Genomic DNA, 25,593 nt, shown 5'->3' with positions numbered 1-25,593 from the left:
CTTTCGGTGTTTGGCGTTTCCATCTGGAGTTCGATTGATCTTTTCTTGATTCTTTTGTTTCTAGAGGAGAAGGAAATTCAAACATACTGCTTATAGGATGACAACTTTGAATTTTTCTCATCGCCCCATCTTTCCTGCTAATCCGTCTGAAGATCATTTGGTTTCCTCCATTAGAATTGCCAACGGCTACGTTGTGGAGGGAATCCCCGACAAGAACGGAGATGGTTTTGGCAAGCCGCGGCGTTTCAACTGGGAAATTGAGGATTCCTATGATTGTAGAAGAGACAGAGCCGATAGGGGAGGTCCTCGCGAGCCAATCTCCAATGATATACTTGACATCCTTCCATCGGATCCCTTCGGGATGGATATAAGTGCTACTTTTACAGCCATCACAGGTTGGATCGAGGACATGGAAGCAGATTCTGAGAACTACGTAAGAGATGACACTGTTGGTAAGAAAGGAGATTATCAGTTTGTTGCGGGGTTGAATTTTTTCTGGAACAGGGCCATGAGGTTTCAGACGGAGCCAGTGTCGACTGGAATTGGTGAAAGATCAAACCCAGTTGGTTGGGTTGATGGATGGGTCGAGGAGAAAGATTTTGCAGATGGTTCATGTGACGGTGGCTTCGTATCAGTATGCAATATGGAGGAGTTCTTGAGTTTTGGTGACGATGATTCTTGTGCTGCTATTCGTCCACCCCATCACTCTCATGAAGCTGCTGAAAACTGTCCGTCTGGAGAAGGAGAAGCTCCACATGATGCTTTGCTCTTTGCCCTTCGTTATCTTGGTGTGCAGGATCTCCTTTGTGCTGAAAAGGTGTGCAGAACTATGCGCTCTGCAGTGCAAAACGATCCCCTCCTGTGGACGAATATTCACATAGACCAGCCTTTGAATGAACGTATTACAGACGATGCTCTTATACGGCTAACTAGCCGAGCTCAAGGCAATTTGCAATCTTTGAGTCTAGTGGAGTGTTCAAGGATCGCAGACGATGGTGTGAAACGTGTCCTTCAAACTAATCCGAGATTAAAGAAGGTAAGTACTTCAAGCATTTTTTTGGTACTCACAGGATTCTTTTAAAGTTGGGTATTGATCTTTCTAGATTGTCTTATCTTTCCACATTGTGACAGTTCGTGTCATCATGGATTTTTGGATGCAAATAATGCATGATAGTATCTAGTAGTTGTTCTTTGTGAAATGCTATGCATGAAATGCAACCAAGAAGACTTCAGATTCAATACATTACAAGATTGCAATATGCCTATGGATTGAAAAATGAAGTCCAAAGCTTAATTTGTCAGACCGTTCAGATATGCAAAGTGAAATATATTTATAGAATTTGTAGGCTTTGACAGGGTAGACCCAACTAGATATTAGAAAGCAACTGTGCCCAAGTGTGTTCTCGATAAGAAGCTGAGTAACTATCCAATACTGCAAGGAATTTTTTTGATCCATTGAAATTGTGTCACTCTCTTGTAGCAACTAGCAACTAGACACAAATTTTCAGCCATCCACCTGCTTGATTATGCATGGTACCAGTGCAATATTGGGTTAATTTCTGAAGATCTTAGACAAAAACAAAAATTCTAATGGTTTCTTCTTGACATTTACTTTAACGACTACTTCATGATTTAATCCAGTTTAGTCTTGTTCTACTTATGGGCTCTTCATGTGGATGCTCATGTTTTAGTACTTCTGGGATGTTTTACACTCGTTTCTGGAATTTGCAAAATTAATTGCTTGAACCTTATAATAGTTTCTTCCCTCCCCCTCCCAAAAAAAAAGAAGCCCCCAAATCATTCTTTTCCTAATTAGTAAAAATGTTTTTCAATGCAATATCCTCACTATTATTCTCTTTCCCTATGCAGCTAAGCGTGCCAGGATGTACAAGACTCAGTGTTGCAGGAATTGTGAATAACTTAAAAGCTTTCAAGTCTTCCAGTGCACCTGGAATAAAGCAACTAAGAATTGGTGGGCTCTATGGCGTAACAAATGAGCACTATGAAGAGTTGAAGCTCATAGTGGGTTTAGAAAATTGTCAACAGCCAAAAGCTTATAAAGCACGGTTTTATCACAATGCACACTTGTCTCTCTCTTGTGATGATGATCGTGCTATTGATATTGAGATGTGCCCAGGATGCCAGAATTTGAGGCTAGTCTACGATTGCCCTTCAGAGAGCTGCCAAGCGAAGCAGGGTGCTTCTGACTTATGCAGGGCATGCACACTCTGCATTGCACGGTGCGTCCAATGTGGGCGGTGTATCAATGACAGTGAGTATGTGGAGACATTCTGTCTGGACTTGCTTTGTTCAAGCTGCTGGAAGCAACTGCTGAATTGCCCGGAGAGGCAAGAGGAAAAAGGTGTTCCCTCAAAGCACACCATTTTCCACCAGGAGACAAGGTACCATTTTCGCCTCTATGGCTAGAGGGTTATATCATAGTGTCTCTTTTGGCTGAGGATGTTTCGTGAGAAATTGTCATTGGCAGTCCAGATATGTGACTAAAGATAACATACATGACAAGATGATTCCTTGCCCATCTGGTTGACTTGTGAGTGGGCAGGAATGTTGGTTTAATCTTTTCAATGGACCTTGGCTTGGAAGGGTTGCCATGGTATCAACATTGGGAAAGTTTATTGAAAGAAAAGAAAAGATGTTGAAAAATACTTGTCTGATAAGAATGAAATTTACCCAGGGGGAAAAAACAAAAAAAAAACACAAAAACAAGAAATAGAAAAAAAAAACAAAAAAACAAAAATGAAACAAAGGAGAAAAAGAGAGGTGCTGAGAGGGGAGGCTTTTGAGCTTGTCTGTACTGGATGAACCTGGTCATCATCTCTGTCAGCAATTTTTAAATCTCCTGCTCAGGGTTTTCCTCCTTTAAAGCTAGTAGGATGAGAATGTGATTTATATGCTTGCCTGTTTAAGTTGGGAATGTTGCTGTGATGCTGTCAAAGTGGGCAGACATCCTCCTGTCGCCAAGGTAATGAAGTTGAAGTTCCACTTGAAGTCTGCCTGTTTAAGTTGGGATTGTTGCTGTGATGCTGTCAAAGTTGGCAGTCATCGTCCTGTCGCCAAGGTAATGAAGTTGAAGTTCCACTTGAAGTCCCAATAAAGTGGTAGGAGCCCAGAGAATGAGTGTGTGATATACATCCGTCTCTCAACAGTTGTGGGTGTTGCTTTCTATCTACCTGTTGGAGTCAAATGGGGTAGTATCATCCGAGTGAAGAGCCCAGAAAAGTGTGAAGATTGGCTGAATGAAGTTGTAAGGTGGCTTTGTGACCCGAGCGTTGCCTGCAGGGAAAATGCAGTTCGTGGTGCTGCTGGATCTAATACTTGGATGAACAGAAATTTAGGATTGAATTATAATGTTTGCAGTACATTTCATGTTGTAAGGTAATTTCTGAAGACCTTAGTATCATTTTGATTGACTGGCTCAGGGTCAAGATTAGAGGTGGTTATAATTTTTATATGTAATGTATGTATCTTCATTCATGTCATCTGTGGCTCGTTCTCCATCCCTTTCTGTTAGTGGATGCGGCTGCACAAACATGTAAAACCCAGCTTCCCTGGGATAAATAAATTGTCTCCTGTACTCTTGTTTCTTATAATCCCTTCTGTGGTCTAGAGATTTATGATTTAGTGGAGAGTGGGATATGCTTTACAGTCCCTTTCATGATCTCTTATCTCATCTGCCTAATCCACCTTATGGTGCAAGGTTTAAAAATTCAGAATTGGTTACAGGATTGGTCTTCCATGAATATCTTAGAACCAATGCTTGATGCAGACCTTCGGGGTAGCAAACTAAACATTAAAGGGCATCTCTTGAGGAGATCATATTAACATAATTCTATTTGACTCATCAATTGGAGTCGATAGGTTAATACTCTGAAAATCAGTGATTATACCATGTAAAATTTGAATTTAAACTCACTATTTTCTTATGCTTCTCTGATTTGCATCATTTATATTATACAATCTAAGCAGTGTCCATCCAAATAAAGAAAGAGAAGAACAAAAAGACTGAGTTTCCCTCCACCCACAGTGAATGAGATTGGAAGAGGACGTGAATGGGTATCGGAAGGGTATTTTGAAACATACAAAAGCCCTAGGAGAGGTTTGTGAACCCTAGGATGGTGGGTGAACCGTTCATAAACCTATATACATCATAAAAAACATAGAAGAGCTCCCAAGGTTGAGTTGATTAGCCCCTTCCAATCAAAGAACATATTTTGACAATTAGTACAAACTTCTACTTCTCACATATTTTTTGATGAATTCTACTTCCCCTTTTACATGAATCAAATGTTTCATTTTATTTGGAACCTTTGATCCAATAACGTTCCATTAGCTAGGTACATATTTGATAAATATTGAATATCCAAAAAAGGAAAATATTCTAGCTAGCTATATGGGGAGCATGAATTGTACGAGAATCTTTCATTTCTTTTTTTATCTGAATACATAAGAAAGATTGAGCACTATCACTTCACACACTTGGGCTGTGTTTGATATGCATTCTAGGTTGATTTTGCATTTTTAGGTGATAAAAATCATCCGAAAATGCAAAATCAACTTGAAAGACACTGCCTTGATATACTCATTCATCCCATCCCATTTGAATTACTCAAATAATTGTATGCCCATAGATCAATCCACCACTCAAATGATTAAAAAATAGATTTTTCATTACCGCTGTTAACATTTTACACAACTTATCCATTTAACCTGTTGGGTAAAAGGATTATTAATAAAAATGCTAATTTTTTAGTCATCATGTGGAAAATGGCATGTCAAACAAAATATTCGAATCTTTTTTTCATTCTTAATCTGATTTTTCTTATCTTTTTAATTTTTGGTTTGACCAAGTTTTTCTCTCGACGATGAAAATAGTCTCTTAATCTATGGGGTGTTTGGATGAGACTTCTGAAACAGTATCGAGTATTTCAAACTTTCTACAATATAGTGCATGTTGGATGTTTATACTGGAGGAGTATTAAGTCATGTCCTTGATGGTGACCATAATAAACCTAGCAAACTTTTCTTACTTATAATCGATATATTATGAACGAATAAGCTCTCTAGCTTTTTCATAAAAAATATATATAAAAAAATCTCTCTAGCCTTTACTACCAATCAAAAAAACCAAAAGGGTGGTGGGGTGGGAGAGGAATCAAATGGATTTTCAATTAAAAAATTAGACAACAAAAAATAATATTTCTTTAACCATGACATCTAGCTATAAAAAGGGCTAATTATTCTAATATTCTAAAAGCAAAGATTTGTCAGATCTTGTAAGGCGTGGTTTTGTGAAAGGTAAAGACCATGCATGTAGCAGGAAAATTTTTTCAAGTTACATTGATTTTACATAGCTTTCATCCAAAAGATTAGCTGAGTTTTCTCCTATAATGAACCATCGGCCTTTAAATGAAATACAATCAACTAGAATCCATAAAGCATTCAAGAGCCTGTTCATAGTTACTCTAATAACCTCAATTAAGAAGATAAAGTCTAGCACTAGAGGGAACTGCATAAATCTTATTAATCTTTTCTATTTTACTAAATGTATATATAAGAGGATATTCAAAGAATTGTTATTACAACACGTGGTGGTGGGGGTGGTGATGGTGGTGGTGGTGGTGGTGGTGGTGGTGAGGGGGGTATGAGCAAAGTCTAAAATGCGAAAAAATATCAAAGTATATCAAATCTTGAGGCACCCAAATACACACAAACTGAACTTTGTTTGTTCACACGTCAGGCGCCGAAACTTTCATGCGAAGGCCAAACATATTGACATTCGATATCATTACCTTCGGGAAATATCAACTCCTATAAATGCAGCCATGATCTTATATGCGATACCACCAGACGCACCTTGGTACTTCCATAGAGAGATAGAGAGATAGAGAGAGAGAGAGAGAGAGAGAGAGAGAGAGCGCTAAATGAAATTATGCTTATATAAAAAGGGGAGAACAATAGGGTAACAGGTGGTGGGATTGAAAGCGGGTTGGGACTACAGCAGCGTAAACTACTTATTAGACTTCTTGCGGAGCTCTGAAAACCATTTGAAACTCATTTTCTTCGACTTTTTCTTGCCGGAGTCGTCTTTGCCCTTCTTACCATCGTCATCTCCGGTGGCTGGTGGTGGAGGGTCAGGATGGTTATCCCATTGATCAGCCCATGAAAGCCCACCATCCATCTTTCTTTTTCTTTGTCTCTCTCCGTCTTTGTCTCTCTCTTTTTATCTCTTTCTCCTCCAAAACATGTTGGGATAGGGGCGGCCAGAGTTTTTAGGCATCACAAAAAACTTGTCTTAACAGTTATCCTAACAGAATTGTCTTAATTGGGCTGGCTAATGTTATTCTTAGCTTTATCTTTGTTCTCTTTTTCTGTTCTTCTCAATTGACCTGGTCTTCACTCTCAATCACATTGACTGTTTTTGGTTAGAGAAAGATTTTTCCTGATTCTGGGCAACCATTGGTAAGGGTATCAATAGCTTTGGTTCAAGATACAACATGTAGAAACCAAAACCAAATAGGAACCTGTTTTCCGATCAGAATCGAATCGAATTGCTTTGGGTTCAGTTCATATTCAGTTTTGACCCGATTTGTATTCAGTTTCGATCCTATTTTAGGTGTTTTGAGCAAACTTTTTACATTTTCACCAACATAAAACCCCCTTAATTATTTAGGGTCATAATCTACCAATTTTTTTTTCAAACATTAAAAAGGAATGAAATTTATCATTCACATTGATTGAAACATTTAAACGAATAGATTTTTTTCTGTTCATTCTTCAGTTTTAAAAATGGGTAATTTGGTTCAGTTCAAACTAACAGTTTCAGTCCTGAATTCAAATCGAAACAAGAAAATATTCCAGATTTTGAATCCAAATTGAACCGATTGTTTCAGTTCAGTTTAGTTCAATTTTAAATGGTTTGATTTCAATTCTAAATTGACACCCTTAACCATTGGGCTGCGTTTCTGATGGCTTTTTTTTTTTTTTAAAAGCTTATTGGCACAATAATAGAACACATACATTTGGTAATGTGTGTTCTGTTTACTTATAGAGTGGACATTTGGAACACACAATTTGAGAAATAATTGAAACAAAAATGAAACTGTTTCTCTGTTTCAGAAACTATTGGAAAGAAATTTTTTTTTCTCACCCCATGTCAAGTTTTTTGCCCTGCAGAAATGCGCCCAAAGAATAGAAACAAACGAAATTAGTTCTGATTCACTCTAGAAGAACAGAAACATTGTCAGACAGGCCAACCTGTTCTATATGCTCTGTTGTCATACAGGCCAACTTGTTCATTGATGAGGCCCCCCCCTCCCTCCTCTTTGGTGCTTTATCTTTTGAGTAATCTGGGAATCAAGGAATGATCCCCCCCCCCCTCTCTTCAGGTGTGTAAAATAATCTACAATGAGGAGACTTTCATTCGGATCAAACCCTTGCGTCTAAAACTCACTCACTTGTTGCAGTTGCGGTATCAAAAGCTATCTTAAGATTCTTAACTGAAGCAGATTCAGTCAGTGAAGAGTCGGTGGAGTGTGATGCTTTACACTCAAAACTGTAGCACAGAAACCATTGGTAATTTTTAGGAATTTTGTACCATTCCTGCAACCCTCTTTTTCATTTCCTCATTTTACTCAGTAAAATGTAAAATAGCAAAAAAATCGATGAAACTTATAGCAAGATCCCCAAGTTTATAGAATAAAAAACTATAAAAATTACAAATTTTGAGAAAATATTTGCTTCATCTTCTCGATCCCATGTCCGATTTCTTATACATTAACCTTGAATCATCGTCCTGGATGAAAGTTCCAACCCAAGCATTAGCTTTGAAAACTAATCAACACCAGTGTCCACAGCCATCAAAGATTCGAAATCTTAGGTTTTGTTTCACAGAAATTCAAGTATAACCAGCAGTATGGCAGTCCGGATTAGATGTTTAAATGACAAGGGGGCGGAGGCAATCCAATGCGAACAGTGTGATTACCCAGACTGCCTACATGGCTTCACATGGCAAAAAGTAGCCCTCCACAAGTGTTTCCTTGCTTTAAACTCTCATTCCATTAGCTTTTTGACAAACCATTAAGCAATCTGCCCTGAGAACCTAACCAATTCGCGAATGCGGCGACTAGGATGAGGCAATTCAGAGCATGTTAGAGTTGGGGTGGGGGAAGTGGCATCATTTAGATCAGCAATGAGTCAATCAACTAAGTATTCTTTCAGTTGATAAAAATAAATAAATTAGTAATTTCAAATTACAGAAGGTAAAGAAATGTCTAAACAGATTAAGCAAATTGGATTTTGCATGGGTTAGCTATTCAATGGGTAGGAGTTCAACATAACCAAACCCATTGCTGCTGTTTTTTATTGACCAGAGAAAAAAACAAAGGATTTAGCCAGGAGACACATGAGAACAATCTTTCACCGACAGAAAACTCCACCGCCATCCAGCAAGCAAAGTTCTAAGTTTAAGAAGGCCTGATCGAATTGGAGAGCAGACAGACCCTTCCCAAACTTGTTCACGATTGAATTTGATTATCCACTAAAATTTCATCCCAGAATGAATGGCAACAACTCCACCCACAAGATTTTCATATTCGACCTTCTGAAACCCGGCATCTACAATCATTGAAGCAAACTTCTCCTGCATTTGCAGAAATCATTAAAAAAATAAAATAAAAGCAGAGCAAAGATTAATGTATGATGAAACAATGAAGTATGAAGATACAGGCATTTAAATATAAGAATTCAAACAAGCACTCTACATCACTGCTTAAATAAACCTACGACAACAACAACAATAACAGAAACAACAACTCAGCCCTTATCCCAATTAAATGGGGTCGGCTCAACTTCACTAAAAATAAGTACTCTGGGGAACCTTTGACAATTGCTAGATAAACAGTAACAGGGCATTGGATGGCTGGCAGTCAAAATTAGATCTTGTCAACCTACATGAGCCCACCATCTACAGCCACAACGTAGTGTGGCCAATAAATCCAGGTTCCCATGCATGAGGGGACCTACCGGTTTCTCAGTTAAAGTCAAATCTTTCATATTCTGTTGTCTTCATTTTGCAAGTTCCAGTAAGATGATCTTTGACTGTAATAAAGCATATAAAGCTTCATTTAGAGCTTAATTCAATCATACTTATGGTTGTACACATACACACACACACACACACACACACACACACACACATGTTGGTTGAATGCACCTTTCTTAACTACTTTTAATTGTTTGGGTCGCCAAAACTACTCCATTGTAGGAAGTAACAGACATAAATATAGGGTAAAGTGGTTATTTTAAAAGACGAAAGAAAGGAAATAAGAAAAAGCATAAACAGGAGACACAGAGAGAGAGATTACTAATACAAGCTGGAATCAAAATGGCAGTGTATTGAGAATTTTGAATTTCACCTGGGAGGGAAACCGACGAATGCTCTCAACTAAGTATTGGTAAGATTCCCGATCACCCGCAACGAACTCTCCCACAGCCGGAATGATTGAGAATGAGTAGTAATCATAACTGTGAGAAGTAGAGCAATACCAAGATTAGCTGGAGTAGATGACAAAATAGGGCAAAACATTAACTTCATAAATCACTAATACAATGCAGCTCAGTTGCATGTGGCAGCAATGTTTTATTTCTACATGAATAAATTCAAGGTGATAGGTATTTCAAGCATTTCAGAAGATTCAAAGACCAAAGTTCCATCTGGGTAGGCATAAAAATGATGTAAAGTGAAAAAACCAATAGCATTCCAGATAGTATCAACTTTTTAGATGGCAGATTTCCTTTGACATATATTTCTACAAAAATCTAAGGAATCCACATAAATCTATTCCACAGGAGAATGGACAATAAATTAAGATATCAGAACATTCTCAGAATGCCTTGGTGAAAGTCCAAAGGTCAGGTGAGAGACTCCAATTATTGCAAAGGCAAGCAATGAGTGAGGTGCTCCAAGATACATTCGACATGGTCATTCAGAACATTTAATGTATATGATATATTGTAGACCAACACCTCAACCTTTTAGATGGTCATAGGTGATTGTACAAGGGACTGCATAGGAAACAACACCATCGACTTACCAGATTAGCCTCAGTAACCTATAACCTGTTTTTGGGTCCACAAACACTGGGTTAGCCACCTCCAGTAAAGAGTTGAAGATACTTACAACTGTTTGAAAACAGGAGTTTCCACATGGCTCAGCTCAAGACAAAGGAATCTTCCTCCTCGTTTTAGTACCCTGAGAGAGAACAACTGGCAATACATTAAGAATAGAGAGATGAGCAAAGATAATTTGTTCTCTCAAAGATGTAAAGGAAATAAATTTGATGCATCAAGCCCCACAGATGTTAATGGCTACTGAGAGCTATTCAGCTAATCTAGCCACCCTCATTATTCAAGGTACAATATCCATATCCTTACTCAAGAAGATATTTTTCTAAGTCTTGTAATGTTTTCAACAAGTTGTCCCATGAATATCTAAAAGAAAACCGGGTCCATCCAGTCCAATATTTCATTCACCATATAATACAGACTGCACATTTCCGTTAGTGATGGTGCATCTTGCAGCAGGACCCATCCATTTCAGGACTTACAACATTACCAGCGGGAGCTTAGATAAAAGTGATCCCGTATATATACCTATAGGCTTCGGCAAGAACTTTCTCCATGTGTGTAACATTCCTAATACCAAATGCAATTGTGTAACCATCCATTGAGCCGTCTTGAAAAGTCAAGGCTTCTGCATCCCCTTCAACCCATTTAAGGGAGCAGTCTTCAACCAGCCCTATATTATCAGTAGATGAATTTCAGTTATGTTAGTAGATCAATTCCAGTCCTAGGACAGAACAGCGCATGGATGATGCAAAATACTGATGAAAAAGTTTTAAACAGTTCCTTGTACCTTACCTCTCTGTATGGCACGGTTTTTGCCAACATTTAGCATGTTTGGGTTGATGTCACATACATATATCTTAGTTTCATCCTGTAGTTGTAAGTCATTTTCAGAGTTATCTTGTGTTGCTCTACGACTAATGCTATTGATGGTTTCAATAATCCTAAAAGCAACATCTCCTGCAAAATTGAAGTTTTAAATTGAAGATTGCAAAGAAATAATTAAAAAAACCTAGGATAAAAAAATAAAACACGTACTGTAAAGACAACAAAAAATGGTATGTCCAGGAAAGATGAAGATCTAAGTGATAGCCTAGGTTAAAATGACATTCAAATGAGGGAAGAAGCAAGATCCTCTCAAGTAGGACAATTTTATTAGGTAACCAGGAGTTTAGAGCATCAAGTCCTTAGATTTTCAAAACCCATTCCTTCATCTAATTTCTGCATCTATGTATGTTATCATACAAAGTCATGATATAAATTATAATGTATCCTTACAACCATTCAGTTCCACCCCCCCCCCCCCAAAAAAATAAAAAAAAATAAAATTATCCCCATTTGTTTTTTCTTAGCTTTTTAGTTCATAATTTCTTCACCCTGAATAAATAATTGACCTAACATCATTTAGTAGCATCCAAGAGGACTTTATTTCTACTTTTTCTCAACAAACCAGTCATGCCATGATGATTCAATCTTAGAGCATCAAGTAATGCATACAGAAACCATGGAAATCCAAAATGAGATGATTTCATTCCAGATCTAAATGAAGCTTTGTGAGTTTTCTTTTGTACATCAATAAATTGCGCCAAGCATTTCCACAAGAATTTCTATCAAAGACAGCAATTGATAAGGTGCTAAAGAATTAACTGGTTTGGCCAGCCTCTACTCAGCAATATGGTTTTTCACGTAAGAAATGACGAGAGCCACAATCCTTGTAAATGGCAAAGCCAAAGTCGGTTGTCGAAGGGAAGGGGATGAATGAACCTACTCAAGCTATCCATCTTCAACTGTCAAGCATATGGTTTTAATCTAGCGGACCTCACTCCTAGACACCATAGTGACCATACACTGTACTTCAACAGCACAATAAACCTTGACACTTATTCAGGGGTTATTCAAGATTTCACCTTTTCCTTTCATCATGGAGAAATATATCTTTTTCCTCTTTATTTTGTTGTCTCTCCAGCCCTTACCCAAGCCCCCTAATTTATCCACCAAACATGGTGAACAAATCTCTTACATGTAAAATGATGCATGAAGTAAGCTAACCTGTCCCACCGGCCACATCAAGATGCTTCATTCCAGGAAATGGGTTCAGTTTAGAGACCAACCTGAAATCATTAAAGGAAGAAACATGAAGATACAAGGGGAAACTGTGGGAAATTGCATAACAAAAACACTATTCAGGTATGTCATAGAAGACCTAACCTGTCTTTCCATAATCTATGTAGTCCAGCACTCATCAAATCATTCATAACATCGTAGCTTGAAGCAACACTACTGAATACATTACCGACCATTCTACCTTTTTCTTCTTCAGAAACTTCTTTAAATCCTGTAAATTGTAACTTGGGTTAGATTTATTTTTTCCCCCTCCCCTTTTCTCTTTGTTCCTGAGTTAAATAGTGCATGTATCTTGTGTCAGTCACCATAAAATTTTAAAATTTAAGCAGGCACAGTCCAATAACATATAGAACTCAAGCACACACAAATGAAATTAGTCACTTGCAGTCTTAATGCTCAAAACAGTCAACTAGAAGTCTGAAATATTATTTCCAAGGTAGAAAGGACAACGATAAAAGATTCTGTCCGAAACAATACAGGATGTCTGACACAGCACCTACAGTGAAAATTACATAGGTCATGTGAAAAACAGAAGCAGACATGACCAAAAAATAAAGGGTATCCAGATAAACTATGATCGACACATGTTTCGGGACACTAAACATGCAAACGTCTCTTAACATCCCGGTAGAGCCATACCACATGTGCATTTGGCTTTTTTTAATGGCTCCTAGAGACTACTCCGTACTCCTATGTTCCCAACTTGGTAGGTGAAAATGAAGAAGATAAAAGGAAAGGAGAAAAATAACATCAACAGGGTCAAAATCGGGCATTGGCTGGTGACCAGAGGCCCTGGCACAAGGAACAGGATATCACTTGGCAATTTGGTGGTTCTAAGGAAAAGCAAGAAACATCTCTTTTTCCTATTCGTCAGACTCCCTTCTTGACACAAGGGACAATTATAAAAGGAACATATATAACAGCTTCATAATTAAGAATAACAAACCCTCATATCTATCAAGTACTTTTCTCCCTAGTTGTGTGCATTTTCTCTCAACCACGCAACTGAACACTCACTACATGGATCCAATCAAACAAAGTAGGTAAAAACTGAGAAGTGACAGAGAAGAATGGGAAATGAGATGAGAAGTGAAAAATAAAAAATGACAAATGAACAACGGAAAAATAAAAGAAAAGTGAAAGAGGAAAGAAGCACAGCCAAGCAAGTCAGGAGAATTTCAACTAAATAGGGTCAGCTACATGGATCCTTGCCTTCCAATAGGCTCTATCCGAGGTCATACATGGCATGAGACCTAGACTATGCATATCCTTTCTCACAACTTCTCCTATGGTCATTTTAGGGCTGCTCCCCGATCTTTTAGCTCCTTTTTCGGAATCATATCACTCCTCCTTGCTGGGGCATCCTTAGGCTTCCGTTGAACATGACCAAATCACCTTAGCCGACTCTCTCGGAGCAACTCCCATGTCAGCTCTGATACAATCATTTATTACTTTATCCTTCCTTGCTTTTCCACACATCCATCTTAACATCCTCACAAGATTGTGTAACTAACTCCAAAACATTGCGAATTTGGTTATAGTATTTTGCTTTACTTTGCAATCCAATCGTTTGATTTGAAAAATAAAACAAATATTACATCTGAGAAGTATAATTATCAAATAAGATAAGAGTTTTAAGTAGGTTACAAATTCATGATTACAAACATTCCTTTTTTTCTTTTCAAAACTGAATTTACTTCCCTTCCCTACCCTTTACCTGCATCTAGATGGACCCAAGGGAGAAGGGAAATGAGAGACTATACAGAGCTCCCGTTACCCCCTCCCCCTCAGAAAATATGTAATTGTAATGAAAACCAAAGACATAGAAATGGAATAAAAAGGTCCAAAAGACAAAGTAATGGACATTTTCAGAATTCGATTCCACAACGATAAATCGCTGAATTAAGAGTTTCCATCAAATACAATCAATAGAATCGAAGATTGGTGAAAGTAATTCATATTCATAAGGATCCTAAAAATAAATATCAGAGAGAGAAATAGAGGGCGGGGGGTTTACCGAAGCTGGTGGCATGAGAGTGCAAAAAAGAAGTTCGAGAGAGCATGAATGAGAGCTTCCTTCCTAAATTCCTGGTCGTCGTTCTCAAAGCCATGGCTGTTCGTCGCCGCTGCTACTTGTCTTCTCCTCCGTCAATCGGCTCGATTGTGAGAGCGCGAGGGTGATGGATTTACGATGAAAATATGAAGTTACATGGCATGTCCGTCAAAGATCAGGGAGTAACAACGGGTATTTTACTTAGGTTACAATTTTTCTTTGTCCGCACTCCGTAGAGATTTTCTCGCGGTTTGGAAAATTATACGAGTTTGTATAGGGAGAAAATACCGTATTACCCCCATAAAATAAAAAATCGTTCTCATTAAACCCCACGCATCGGTGCAGACGCTACACGATCAACCGGCCATCTGTTGCCCAAGTGGTAAACAGAAAAGATTTGGGTTTTAGAATGCTTTATAAACCCCTAATCTATTCGGAACTCAATACAAGTTATTTAATTCTGAAACTTGGTAGCTAATCTTTATCACATTCACACTAAATTCCTGTTTTCAGATTTGAGTTTATTCGTTTACCAATAAATTAAAAAAAGGGATTTGAGTTTATTCATCAATAATATTTATGGATCTGAATCACCTTGTTTTCTAACTTTCTTAGTTCCACCCCTAAATTCACCAGCGATTTTTGCGAGACTTCCCCTCATAACCTCAACCAGTGTTTCAAGTCAATCAGTTTAGTCTTCATTTATAATCTCAGTTTAAATAGAAACAATTTTTTTTGGTAATCTTACATAATTTATAAAAGGATGCTTGTTATAAACAGACACGTGAATTAAGAAGTCATGTCCTTATTGTTTTGCCCTCTTATCTTATTTTTAAAAATCAATTAATGTTGATTTTTAAAATGATATAATGATAAATCAGTTTTAATTTATTTTAAAAATTTTTTGTTTTCGTTATTAAAATAACTTTTGAGAATAACACAAGATAAAAAAAAAAAAAGAAAAAAAAAGTCACAGAGCGAGTGGGAAAGTAGGATAAAGGCAACGTTAAAACTCAACGGTTAAATCTCAACCGTTGAATTTTTAACCTGCAACCGGCTCTCCCATGTCTTCTTCTCCAGGTATCGATTTGCATCCCAAACCCATCGATCTGCATCCCAAAACCCATCTACAAGAAACCTGCAACTCAAAAACCCAAATTATAATTGAGTTTAAGAAATTAACCCATCTACAACATTAACCGCGACAGCCTAACCCAAATTAACTCATCGATCTACATCCCAAAACCCATCTACAAGAAACTTGCAACTCAAAAACCCAAATTAACACCTCAGAGCAGAAACACAAAGCAAAAAACCGAAAACCAGATCTGCAACCTAGATCTACAGATGGGAAGCAGCGGAGAACGGAAACTTCTTAATTTGTTCGTTTGAAATCTGCAACCTAGATCTACACGGGTAATGTTTACCCTTTTTTTTTTTTTTAGGTTCTCTCATTTTCTTCTTCGTCTCCCTAGCACACCCAAACCCCCTACAACGTTGCCCCTCTCCTTCTTCTCTTTGGCAAAGAACAGCCCTAGCAAAATCGAATCCAACGGAGAAATCCAAAAAAAGAAATCGAACAAAGACCAGAAAAAGCCCCAATTATAATTTTATTTTTTTAATCTTCTTGAAATTTACATTTCCATGTTCTTCCAGTTGCTTAGGAAACCAGAAAAAAAAGAAAGAAAAAAATCGGAGTTACAGAGAATGAGAGAATGAAGAAAAAGATGGGGTTTTAATTGTTTAGGGTTTCCTCTTCCACCTGTGCTGGTTGTCTTCACAGAAGCTTCAGGTTCAAGGAGATATCAAACAAAGACGACGACGGCTTTCTCCATGAAAGATCCACTCTAACACTGAACCAATTAGGGTTCTATGTCGCCTGAAGCACTCCCCTGCAAAGAAGAAGAATAGGAAAAAGAGGAAACTTGTTGTCACGATTAGCAGGTTACAAGCTTTTTTTATTCAACGGCTACGATTAAAAGGTTTAAAAATAAATGGCTCAGATTAGGCTGTCGCGATTAACGTTGAGTTTAAGAAATAGATCCTTAGCGCCGCGACTACGCACTCAATAAATAAATTATCCTCTAATAAATATAAACTTCATTATTATATTAGGTCTCATGAAAGGTGGTGACAGCTCAATGCAATCATACTTCTTTATTATATAGTCTCTATCCTTTAGAACTTTACGTTTTATTCCAGATCCTTGGTTGTGTTTAAGAATAACATTTGCATTTCAACCAAAAAAAAAGAATAGCATTTGCATCACCCAGGCTTGAGAACATTGATAGGGATATATGCTCATATAAAAGAATATCATATCCTTACAAATCATAACCCAGAGGAACTATAAATACACAATGCCTCTAGGCAGATTGACACATAAATTATTGAATTAACTTGTCATCCTCGTACTGTAGGCCGATCACCTGTAAAACTCTGTGTGGCCAGCAATGTCCCTGCATATCAGCTTTGCCTCGGCAGCCAATTTTATGCTCTTACTAATAACCAACCCTGTCTGCTTGTGCTTGGGAGCTGGCCGGTAGGCCTTCGCATCCTCCTCTTTCCCAAGCAGAAAAGCTTCTCTTGCAGGTATAACATTCTCCCACCAAAATTCCCACAGAATCCCATGAATCAGCTCAAAATATTCATGATCTCGGCAAACACGGAAGATTGTACTCCCATTTGGAGTCCAGCAATACAAATCAACCCATTCCCTATCCATGATCTCCATCTGACCCTGCACCTGAGGTATGTAATAGAAAGGCACAGTTGACCATGGCAGAGCAAGTTCAGGCATCCCTTTGTTATATGGGCACTTCACCTCCAGGACCCCACCCCCAGGACAACATCCTAGAAGCCCATCTGGAGAGGCACCAAGCCATTTGAACTGCTCCTCTGAATGCACTGCAAACCCAAGGGAACTAACCTCACGACCTGTGATGCTTTTGTACTGCTCTATTGCGGCAGACTCATTGAACACACCCCACTCCATGGCAGCTTTTCCAGCAGCAGTAATGGATCCAGCATCCAATGTGAATACCTTTTCATGCCAAAGCTCAGCACGACGGTTGCCCTTCCAAAATCCCAGAGCTGTGCTGAAGGTGCTAGTTGTCAGCTTATCCCTGCGGAGTGCAAACCACTCTTCCGAGCGCTGTGGGGCATTAAAGGGAGTTAGGTGGGTGGCCACAACCACTGGTGCGGAAGGACGAAGGGTGAGTTGGGTCGATGGAGATGTCAACAGTGAGCTAGTGGTAGAGCAGGATCGGGCAATGCCACTAACACACTCTCTTCTGACCGGCAGAGCTGTCACTGCCTTGAGGCGGAGGATGTGGAATTGGGAGACACAAGCATGGCTCATTGCAGACAAAATCAAGCAGTAGATGGTGGTTATCCTCACTTGCAGGATCTGACCACGATCATGTACCGCCTACATAAGTAGAAGAATCGGGACATATGAGTTGAAAAGAAGTTTATAATACACCATTTTAGACTGACTTCAAATATACACCACTTTATATTGACTTCACAGTCTTTAACAACCTTTCACACTTGGGCCTTCCAGGTTTGTATGGTGTTCCAGTCACTGGTATAGCTGATCAATGTAAGGAAGTTTATAACAGTTTCTAGAATATGACAAAGAGTGTGTTCATAAAAAGATAACATGAAGGAAAGATGTTAGCTTCAATTCTTGCTTGTTAGAGTATGTCATCTCTCTGGCAAAGCAACAATGGATTGTAGAGTCAGATTCAAGCCAAAGAAATGAATCAATAACTTCTCCAAAGCATTCTTCAAGCTTTCTTTTATTTCTTTCCCTTTTCCCCCTTTCTTTAATTTCTTATTCTTTTTTTTTTTTTCCATGATGAATGTCAAAGTGCCTAATCTTTTCCTGGAGGTCATATCCCTATCATAGCAAGAGACCAGATGGTTATGATCATTGGGTTAATTGATTAACCAGAAGATCTTGTGAACATGGCTAATAGAATAATGGTCCAAAACCCCATGCATTAATGCTATTTGTTCTCTAAAGTATCAAGAATGTAAATTTCTGCTTAGAACACAAAATTTCACATGCATGCACCATCTCCCACAGACACCAGTACACCACATACACAAACACATGCATTTAGTTAGTCAAAATAGACTTTACTGTTTTTTGTTTTCTGCTGAGATGTCAAAATAGACTTGTCATTAGAATAGAACTGAGGCCAATGTTAACAGTGTCTTTTGGTTCAGAAAATTCTACTCACAAACAGGAGTAGAACCAGTTAGGCATGGGGAACTCAAATTTTAGGGAAAAGGTTAAAAATGAATGACTAAAAAATAATGTTTAATAACGAAAGAGAGGGCGGGCCTCGGCGCAATGGTAAGGTTGCTCCATTGTGACCTAGTAGTTGCGGGTCTCGAGTCGGTAAACAACCTCTCTATGAAGCGAGGGTAAAGCTGCATACATTATGACCCTCCCCAGACCCCGCAGTGGTGGGAGCCTCATGCACTGGGTACACCTTTTTTTTTTTTTAATGAAAGAGAGGATACCCAATTAGTCAGGGATAACTTCTCTGGAGTTCTTTGTCGGCGATTGGTTTCAGGTTTCAAGGGTTTCTTGGCTGGATTCTAGTGAAGCGAAATAATTTCCAGAGATCTGGGAAAGTCTTGTAGACAATTGCAATTCAGAAAAGAACCTAGCAAAGTGAGTAATTTGATTCTTGAAATAAATCAACTTGGTTCGACATTAAAAGAAGAAAAAAAAGCCAGGGACAGAGGGTGTCAAAGTAAGAAATGCCATTATATCATGCAGCAATTATGGCGGAAGCAGAAATATATATTTATTCAGCAGCCAGACACCAAAATGAGAAGCAACAACTGAAGGATTCTCAAAGGCCCCTAAACTGCAAAAAAAGAAAAAAAAGCACAGTAGCATATGGTCCTTTAACAGGTTGTACATGGCTCTAATTTTTATATATTGTCCTGGATGTAGATGAAAACTGGAACATCAAAATTGAGGCCAACAGCCAAAGTTCTGAGACAATACAGAATAGATACCCATTGTTGGATATTAATAAATGCAGGACAAAAAGGAGTAAATCCACTAAAAATAGACTTATCCAGGAGAAAGATGCCATAGTAAATTTCTATGACACGAATTAGTTAAATCACCCCTCAGCAGTTTCCCTGTTGATGAATAAATTGCCAGAAGAACTATATGTCCTCCTTGGCCAAAGCACATACATCTTCAGAATAAAAATGGGGGACGGATGACCCGAAGGGCACAGAATACTCCACAAAGAACAACCTCCTCCCGTGAGGATGCTTTTTTTCCCTGATCAAATTGGCAATTGTACTGAAAACACTATTTCAAGCCTAGCATAATATTATCTTTTCCAAAAAATAAAAATGGGAACTGATTCTTCAAAGAGGGGAGTTGTAGAGAACAAACAAACCAAAAAAAAAACCATCTTGCACAGGCCCAAAGCCCTCACAAATCTAGAGCAATGGAAAAGAAAAATAATAAGGGTGGGGTCAATATAGAAATAAATTTTGAACTGAAGAAAATAGTAAAAGCAGACTGAATCTAAACTTTGAGAAGCACGAAGAGATGGAGAGGCTTTTTTATTTGTACCTGAACCAGGCTTTAACAGGCTGCGGGTGGTGGTTGTGGCGTTACAATTCACTTCAATGTTGCGAAAGAATTAGTAAGAAATAGAAGAAAAAACAACATTTGGCAATTTGTGGGAAGTAGATAAAGCCTAGAGGTTGCTGAATGTAACCACTGGTGGTTCACCGTCGAGCCGAAGAAACCGTATTGGGTCTCATCTTCTGCTTTCATTTCTTACCATTTCTCACCACTACTGCGGTTTTCAAGGGTAGGAAGCTTGAAACACATAGGGAGAGAGAGGGAACGTTCTGTACTTTATAACTATTAAGTCATGACTTCTAACAAACACAAGGTGTGCGTATTCTGACCAGAGTCCAGAATCCAGGGGCCGAGAGAGGGAGAGAGCCGTGGGGTAGTGAGCCTGCCCTCATAAATCGCTATTTCTTATCTGTCATTCTGCCCAGCTTTTTATTATGATTTGTCCAAAATACCCCCACTGAAATGGAGAAATGTCACAGGTCACTCCGTAGGAGAAACTCCGAGTCAGGAAGAACGATCCCGATCGGAATCGGATACCGTGGAGAAACTCGAATTGGGGGTTGAATCGGTCCAGTAGATTTCAATCTGGAACAGAATCAGCCGGAATTGGTCCTAGAGCGATCAAAATTCAAGAGTGATCCATTCTGTAGGCAGTGCACACGAGAGATCCAAGACTTCATAGAAAATGTGAATTCTCTACAACGCCCCCATAAATTGCAAAATTCTTTATTAGATAGTAATGCATTGGTTCTAGCAAGATTCACCCTTAAAAACTAGAGTGGGGATCGTTAATGGATTTGGGTTTGTATGGTTTGCTTCACCAGTTAACCCCCTCGATGGTGCAGTTCTTGATTTGGGTATGAACTTTGGTAGAGTAAGAGATAGGGTGGAGACAAAGGCCATGGAATTACTCCAAGGCCTTAAGGAGCAAGGATGTTAGGGTGTAAATCCTTAGAAGTTTCGATAGACTCTCCGAAGTTAATTCAGTTCTTCTCCAAGTCAAAGGCGAGCAATTAAAGGCATTCTGTGAGAGATTGGGAGATCAACCCCTACCAAGGCCTAGCGAGAGAGAGGGAGAGACGTAGTTGTTAATGTTCTGCTTCTACAAGACAAACAAGAGACAAAAGTGGTCGAAGAGAACCGCCTGGCAGACACAAGAGGAAGATTTACAATAATGGTCGGTGGTTCGGGAGGATTTCCCAGTTCGGGCTTTCTAAAATAATGTTATTTTTCTCTCTAAAGATGAGGATTGAGGAGGTGAAAGGGACCCTTTTTGGGAAAAAAATTGTTGGAACACGTGACCCTTCTGGAATCTAGAGTTCTATTTGATGTTGTCTAATAAGTAACACCGTTTCTGAGGCAGGGAAGTAGGGAACCTCCGCGCAGTCGGTTGAACGTAAAAGGAGGAGATGAACTTTGCTTGCTCTCCCAGTCGTCTTGTTATATATTGAAGTTTGTGGTAAGCTTTGTGGGAGACGAAAGTGAAGTCATGGAGAACGGTTACCATGAAATCCCTGAAAATGCCCCTGAGCGTATGTCTTGTTTTCCTCCTGTATTTCCTTTTTGTTTCGTGGGTTTGCTTTCATTTTCTGCTCACACTTCTGTTTTTGTTGTTTATTCATTTGCAGATTGCCCAGGTACTCAATCAGAATCCGCAGGAAAATCAGATGCATGCCAAGGATGCCCCAATCAAGAAGCTTGTGCAACTGCTCCAAAAGGGCCCGACCCAGGTTTCCTTTCTTTTTCTTCTTCTGTCATTCGAATTTTATTTGGTCATAATGTTTGAGGCTGTTAAAAAATTTCCCCCCCTTTTCTGTTATTGCTCTTATGATTATGAGAGAGCTTTCTTTTGTGGGTGCCATATTCCCACAAATTCTTTTTTTGGGGGTTGTTTTAGTGACAGCAATCAGAACATTAAACATGAAATCTGCGAAATTTGCTGAATGGATGTCTTTGTGTAAAAGTAGGATTCTCTTTTGTGGAATTGTTTCTCTTTCTAATAATTTTAAATTCAAGAAGTATAATTGTCGGTACTATACGGATTCGTGAAGCAATTTGGGAAACTCTCCCATAACTATTTAACTCACTGGTCATGCTTATCTTCTTAGAGAGTATCAAGAACGCATACTGATAAGAGATGAACCGAAAGGAAGAAAAGTAAGGAAGGTCTAAAGCATTTTTTGATTAACCTGAAGTGAAAGTGACTTTGACACGAGTTAGGATTAAGAAACCTCGAACATTTTTTTTAGTTTTTAGTTTTTAGTTTTTTTTTTTTTAGAGAGAGAGAGACCAAACAAGCTTTATTATTATGGGGATTTCCATTGAGGAGCATCAAACAAGCACTTGAGCACGACTCGCGAAAGCGATTGTGCGTTCCATTTTATTTGCTACCAATTGAATAGGGTTATCTGGCCAGCCAATCTTTGGGAGTGTTTTGGAGCCCACGGATTGTAGGCCTTGAGGACAGGACCTACAATATAAGGGGGTATAAGACATCAGGCATCCATTAACATGGACACCTACTGTATGTGAGAATAATATCAGGATGGACTTGCCCCTTTGGTGCAGCTCTGCCTGTCATATATGCCACTTGGCTGGTCAGATAGGGCTAAAATTTTAGTTGCAGGGGGGCTTGCCCTGCCTACTTGTGTGTCAAGTTTGACTGTTTGAGCCTGTCCATTTTTTCCCCCAAATGTAAAAACAAAGCTAAGAGAAAATGGTGAAAAACACATCTTGAACAATTCAAGACAGTCGAAAATAGAAGGGAAAATGGGCAATACAAGGTGGGCTGGCTGTACGACTGAATAAGGGCCCCAACTTGAGCAACTGACTAATACATAGTGTCCTCTATCCATTCAATGGTTCAGATATATCCAGTTGCATGCTATATAGCTGCATTCTGGGTGCAGGAACTGCACTTCTCATCTACTCTGCTGGACCTACATCCTTTGTCCATGTTATTATCGATAATTGTTTGTGCAGGCATGCATCACACTACCAAAAAATGGTTTTTCTTAGATGTTCATACTGATATTTGCAGTCAAAATAAATTTACCAATTGGGCAATGTGAAACCATCTCTAGCCTTGATAACATATTCTAGTACAACATCAATTTCAAGGCTGAGTTGTTGTTGTATGGATGGTTGGTGGATCTTAATTTCAAGGTGGTGGTTGCCCTGTTCCTTTATGTACTTAATGTAAGCTGAATGACCAGCATCGTAGGTTTTTTGTTTCGTCTTGTTAGGGCTTGGAGTTGGACCAAGTCACTGAGAGATTAAATTTACTGAATGTTGATGAAGTGGGTTAGGGGGAGGGGGCTGCTTGTGCTTTCTCAGTGTTACAATGAAATCAGATCTTTGCAGCTCAGATTTTAAACAGTACATCCAATTTCAATATTTTACAATCTCCCAACCATTCCATGTAGGTGACATACAAATCCTTGAAACCCTAAACCAATTGCAATTTTCTTCATAAAGTGTGCTATAAGCCTTAAACAGAGAGAAAACCACCATGGGGTAGGCAACCCTCCTAGAAAAATCATATCTACCCAATTTTTTCCGCCAATTGAATATATAACTAAGTTGATTACTATCTATAATATTGCAATCAATCCTTATAGAGTTCAACTGAAATGTTAACCCTTCTGTAGTATTCCAAAGAAAATCCCATCGCCTTAGGCTTTTTTATGCTGCCTTTTAAAAAAAAAAAAAATCTGACTCACTTCACTATCAAGCTTTGTTCAGGAATCAATTGAAAATACCAAAGAAACCTCAATGAAGTCTTTTGGGTCAACCCTTGGGCAAGGTCAATTGGAGAACTGTACCTTGCCGAACTGGGATCAATTACTGCTACCGCTATCCCATAAAGCTTAGTTAAAAGTATGTAATAAATGTCCTGCACCACTTCCAGTTCACACATGCTTTTAAATGTATCCTTAATCTTCATGGACTTTTTTCCTTTAATAGGTTTAAATCGATCAGTCAAATAGCGGAATAATTTTCATTTGAAGTTAGGTATTTTTAGATATGCTTGAGTGCAAAATTACAATCCCTTATGAAATGGAAGCACAAACAATTGAAAAAAATAATAACTAATGAGGTTTATGAGTAGTGTTCTTTTAGTCAAAGTCTTTCTATTCTGTTTATCTTATAAATTGTGTTTCATTTAGTGCACAACAGCACGTGCCTGTTGTAGAACTTTTTATTTGCTTCCTAATTATGGTTTAAATCGTGGGGATGATGTTGTTTGTATTTCAATAAAGCAGGCACCTCCAAGTCGGAGAATTTGATGCCTGATAAAGACCATTGCTTTGTGGTCCTAGCATCCCAAAGATGCTTGGTCTAGAAGGGCAGGACATTCACCAGAGCAACCTTGGATGGTCTCCTATTTATCTGGAGTCCAACCTTGGGGTCATGTCAATCGGGTTCATGCTCCCCCACCCAGATGAAGCTGTTATATGGAAGGGGGCCCCGCAAGAATGGGTTAATTAAGCAATTTTTGAAGGATGTCTACTGGGGGGAACTTGACTATCTAGTGGTGGATGCCCCTCCTGGGATCTCTGAGGAGCATATCTCAATTGTCCAACTTCTTCAGGTGACGGGCATTGATGGTGCGATCATTGTCACAACTCCACAGGAGGTCTCACTGATTGATGTGCGAAAGGAAGTGAGCTTTTGTAAGAAAGTTGGGGTACCCGTGCTTGGGGTGGTTGAGAACATGAGTGGGTTGCAACAGCCATTGACAGATTTCAGGTTTATGAAGGTTACTGAGATTGGGGAGGAGACAGATGTGACAGAGTGGGCATTACAATACATGAGAGAGAAGGCACCAGAAATGCTAGATTTGGTGGTTAGAGGAGAGGTGTTTGACAGTAGCAAGGGTGGTGCGGCAAAGATGTGCATGGAGATGGATGTACCCTTCCTTGGGATGGTGCCCATGGACCCCCAGTTGTGCAAAGCAGCTGAGGAAGGGCGGTCGTGCTTTGCTGATAAAAAATGTGTGGCCAGTGCACCTGCTCTGAAGAGAATCATACAAAATCTGGTGGCAACCTGGGCAGTTGAAACCTCTGTGGATGATAGTGCATAGGCAAGATCATAGACAAAATGATATTTTGTTTTTTTATTTATAATTTTCCTTTCTTCTACTTTCCATCCTTCCCCTTCCCCCCTCCTTCCTTTATCCTCATTTGGTTGAATATATGGATGGCTGTGTATGAATGTTCTTCCATCTGTCATCTTAGGTCCATAATGTGTGAGGCCTTGGCCCAGAAGTGATTTCAAGCCCCTGTTTAATAAATGGAGGTAGTGAGGCTTGACCTGTCCCAGCCCTTGTGCACCCCTACATGCCATGGATGAGGAGGCATCAATTTTTGTGAGTAGTTGATACTTAATACTTCATTTTATGGGGAGACTCTCAGTTCAGTGCATTCCATCTCAAGTCTTTCATTTGTTTCTCAATTCATTACTGTGTTCAGTGCATTCCATCTCAATTCTTTCATTTGTTTCTCAATTCATTCCTGTCTGCATTGCATTGAACATATGAATTTCATATCAACCTGGAATTGTGGGTTGAAGTTGAACAATGGTAGATCATGTCTTTTTTCTGGTGATACACGAGTTGCAGACAGATGCAGGGGAC

General features: G+C 38.9%; 4 protein-coding genes and 1 long non-coding RNA gene across 8 annotated transcripts; 3 read left to right on the top strand and 2 right to left on the bottom strand.

The window, feature by feature from the left end:
• Positions 1-2,642, top strand: LOC122656664 (F-box protein SKIP14-like). Of its 3 annotated transcripts, XM_043851276.1 has the most exons (3): positions 1-59; positions 91-1,036; positions 1,870-2,642. In XM_043851276.1, exons 2-3 carry the CDS (start codon positions 98-100, stop codon positions 2,425-2,427), a joined length of 1,497 nt encoding a protein of 498 aa, XP_043707211.1. In that variant the 5' UTR covers positions 1-59; positions 91-97; the 3' UTR covers positions 2,428-2,642. The 3 variants fall into 3 exon arrangements, with proteins under 3 accessions (XP_043707211.1, XP_043707212.1, XP_043707210.1); XM_043851277.1 differs by having other exon boundaries at positions 19-1,042; positions 1,876-2,642; XM_043851275.1 differs by having other exon boundaries at positions 20-1,036.
• A 5,654-nt stretch (positions 2,643-8,296) lies between these two features.
• LOC122656816 (2-methoxy-6-polyprenyl-1,4-benzoquinol methylase, mitochondrial) lies at positions 8,297-14,412 on the bottom strand. The gene is made up of 8 exons (XM_043851478.1): positions 14,285-14,412; positions 12,352-12,478; positions 12,193-12,254; positions 10,939-11,103; positions 10,672-10,816; positions 10,199-10,270; positions 9,435-9,543; positions 8,297-8,659 (listed from the first exon to the last, which is right to left on the bottom strand). The coding sequence occupies exons 1-8, from the start codon at positions 14,376-14,378 to the stop codon at positions 8,558-8,560; spliced, it is 876 nt and encodes a 291-aa protein (XP_043707413.1). The 5' UTR covers positions 14,379-14,412; the 3' UTR covers positions 8,297-8,557.
• Positions 14,413-16,595: 2,183 nt separating this feature from the next.
• LOC122653856 lies at positions 16,596-20,247 on the bottom strand. Of its 2 annotated transcripts, none has more exons than XM_043847809.1 (2): positions 19,941-20,247; positions 16,596-17,749 (listed from the first exon to the last, which is right to left on the bottom strand). In XM_043847809.1, the coding sequence occupies exon 2, from the start codon at positions 17,679-17,681 to the stop codon at positions 16,746-16,748; it is 936 nt and encodes a 311-aa protein (XP_043703744.1). In that variant the 5' UTR covers positions 17,682-17,749; positions 19,941-20,247; the 3' UTR covers positions 16,596-16,745. The 2 variants fall into 2 exon arrangements, with proteins under 2 accessions (XP_043703744.1, XP_043703743.1); XM_043847808.1 differs by having other exon boundaries at positions 16,596-17,729.
• A 1,100-nt stretch (positions 20,248-21,347) lies between these two features.
• On the top strand, positions 21,348-25,593 carry LOC122653858. The gene is made up of 3 exons (XR_006331856.1): positions 21,348-21,487; positions 21,584-21,685; positions 25,579-25,593. It is a non-coding gene; the product is annotated as an uncharacterized LOC122653858 (long non-coding RNA).
• On the top strand, positions 24,273-25,056 carry LOC122653857 (cytosolic Fe-S cluster assembly factor NBP35-like). The gene has a single exon (XM_043847810.1). The coding sequence runs from the start codon at positions 24,400-24,402 to the stop codon at positions 25,039-25,041; it is 642 nt and encodes a 213-aa protein (XP_043703745.1). The 5' UTR covers positions 24,273-24,399; the 3' UTR covers positions 25,042-25,056.

Source organism: Telopea speciosissima, chromosome 3 (genome assembly GCF_018873765.1).
Source record: "Telopea speciosissima isolate NSW1024214 ecotype Mountain lineage chromosome 3, Tspe_v1, whole genome shotgun sequence".
NCBI classification, from domain to species: Eukaryota; Viridiplantae; Streptophyta; class Magnoliopsida; order Proteales; family Proteaceae; genus Telopea; species Telopea speciosissima.
This window is presented reverse-complemented; position numbering and strand designations above follow the sequence as displayed.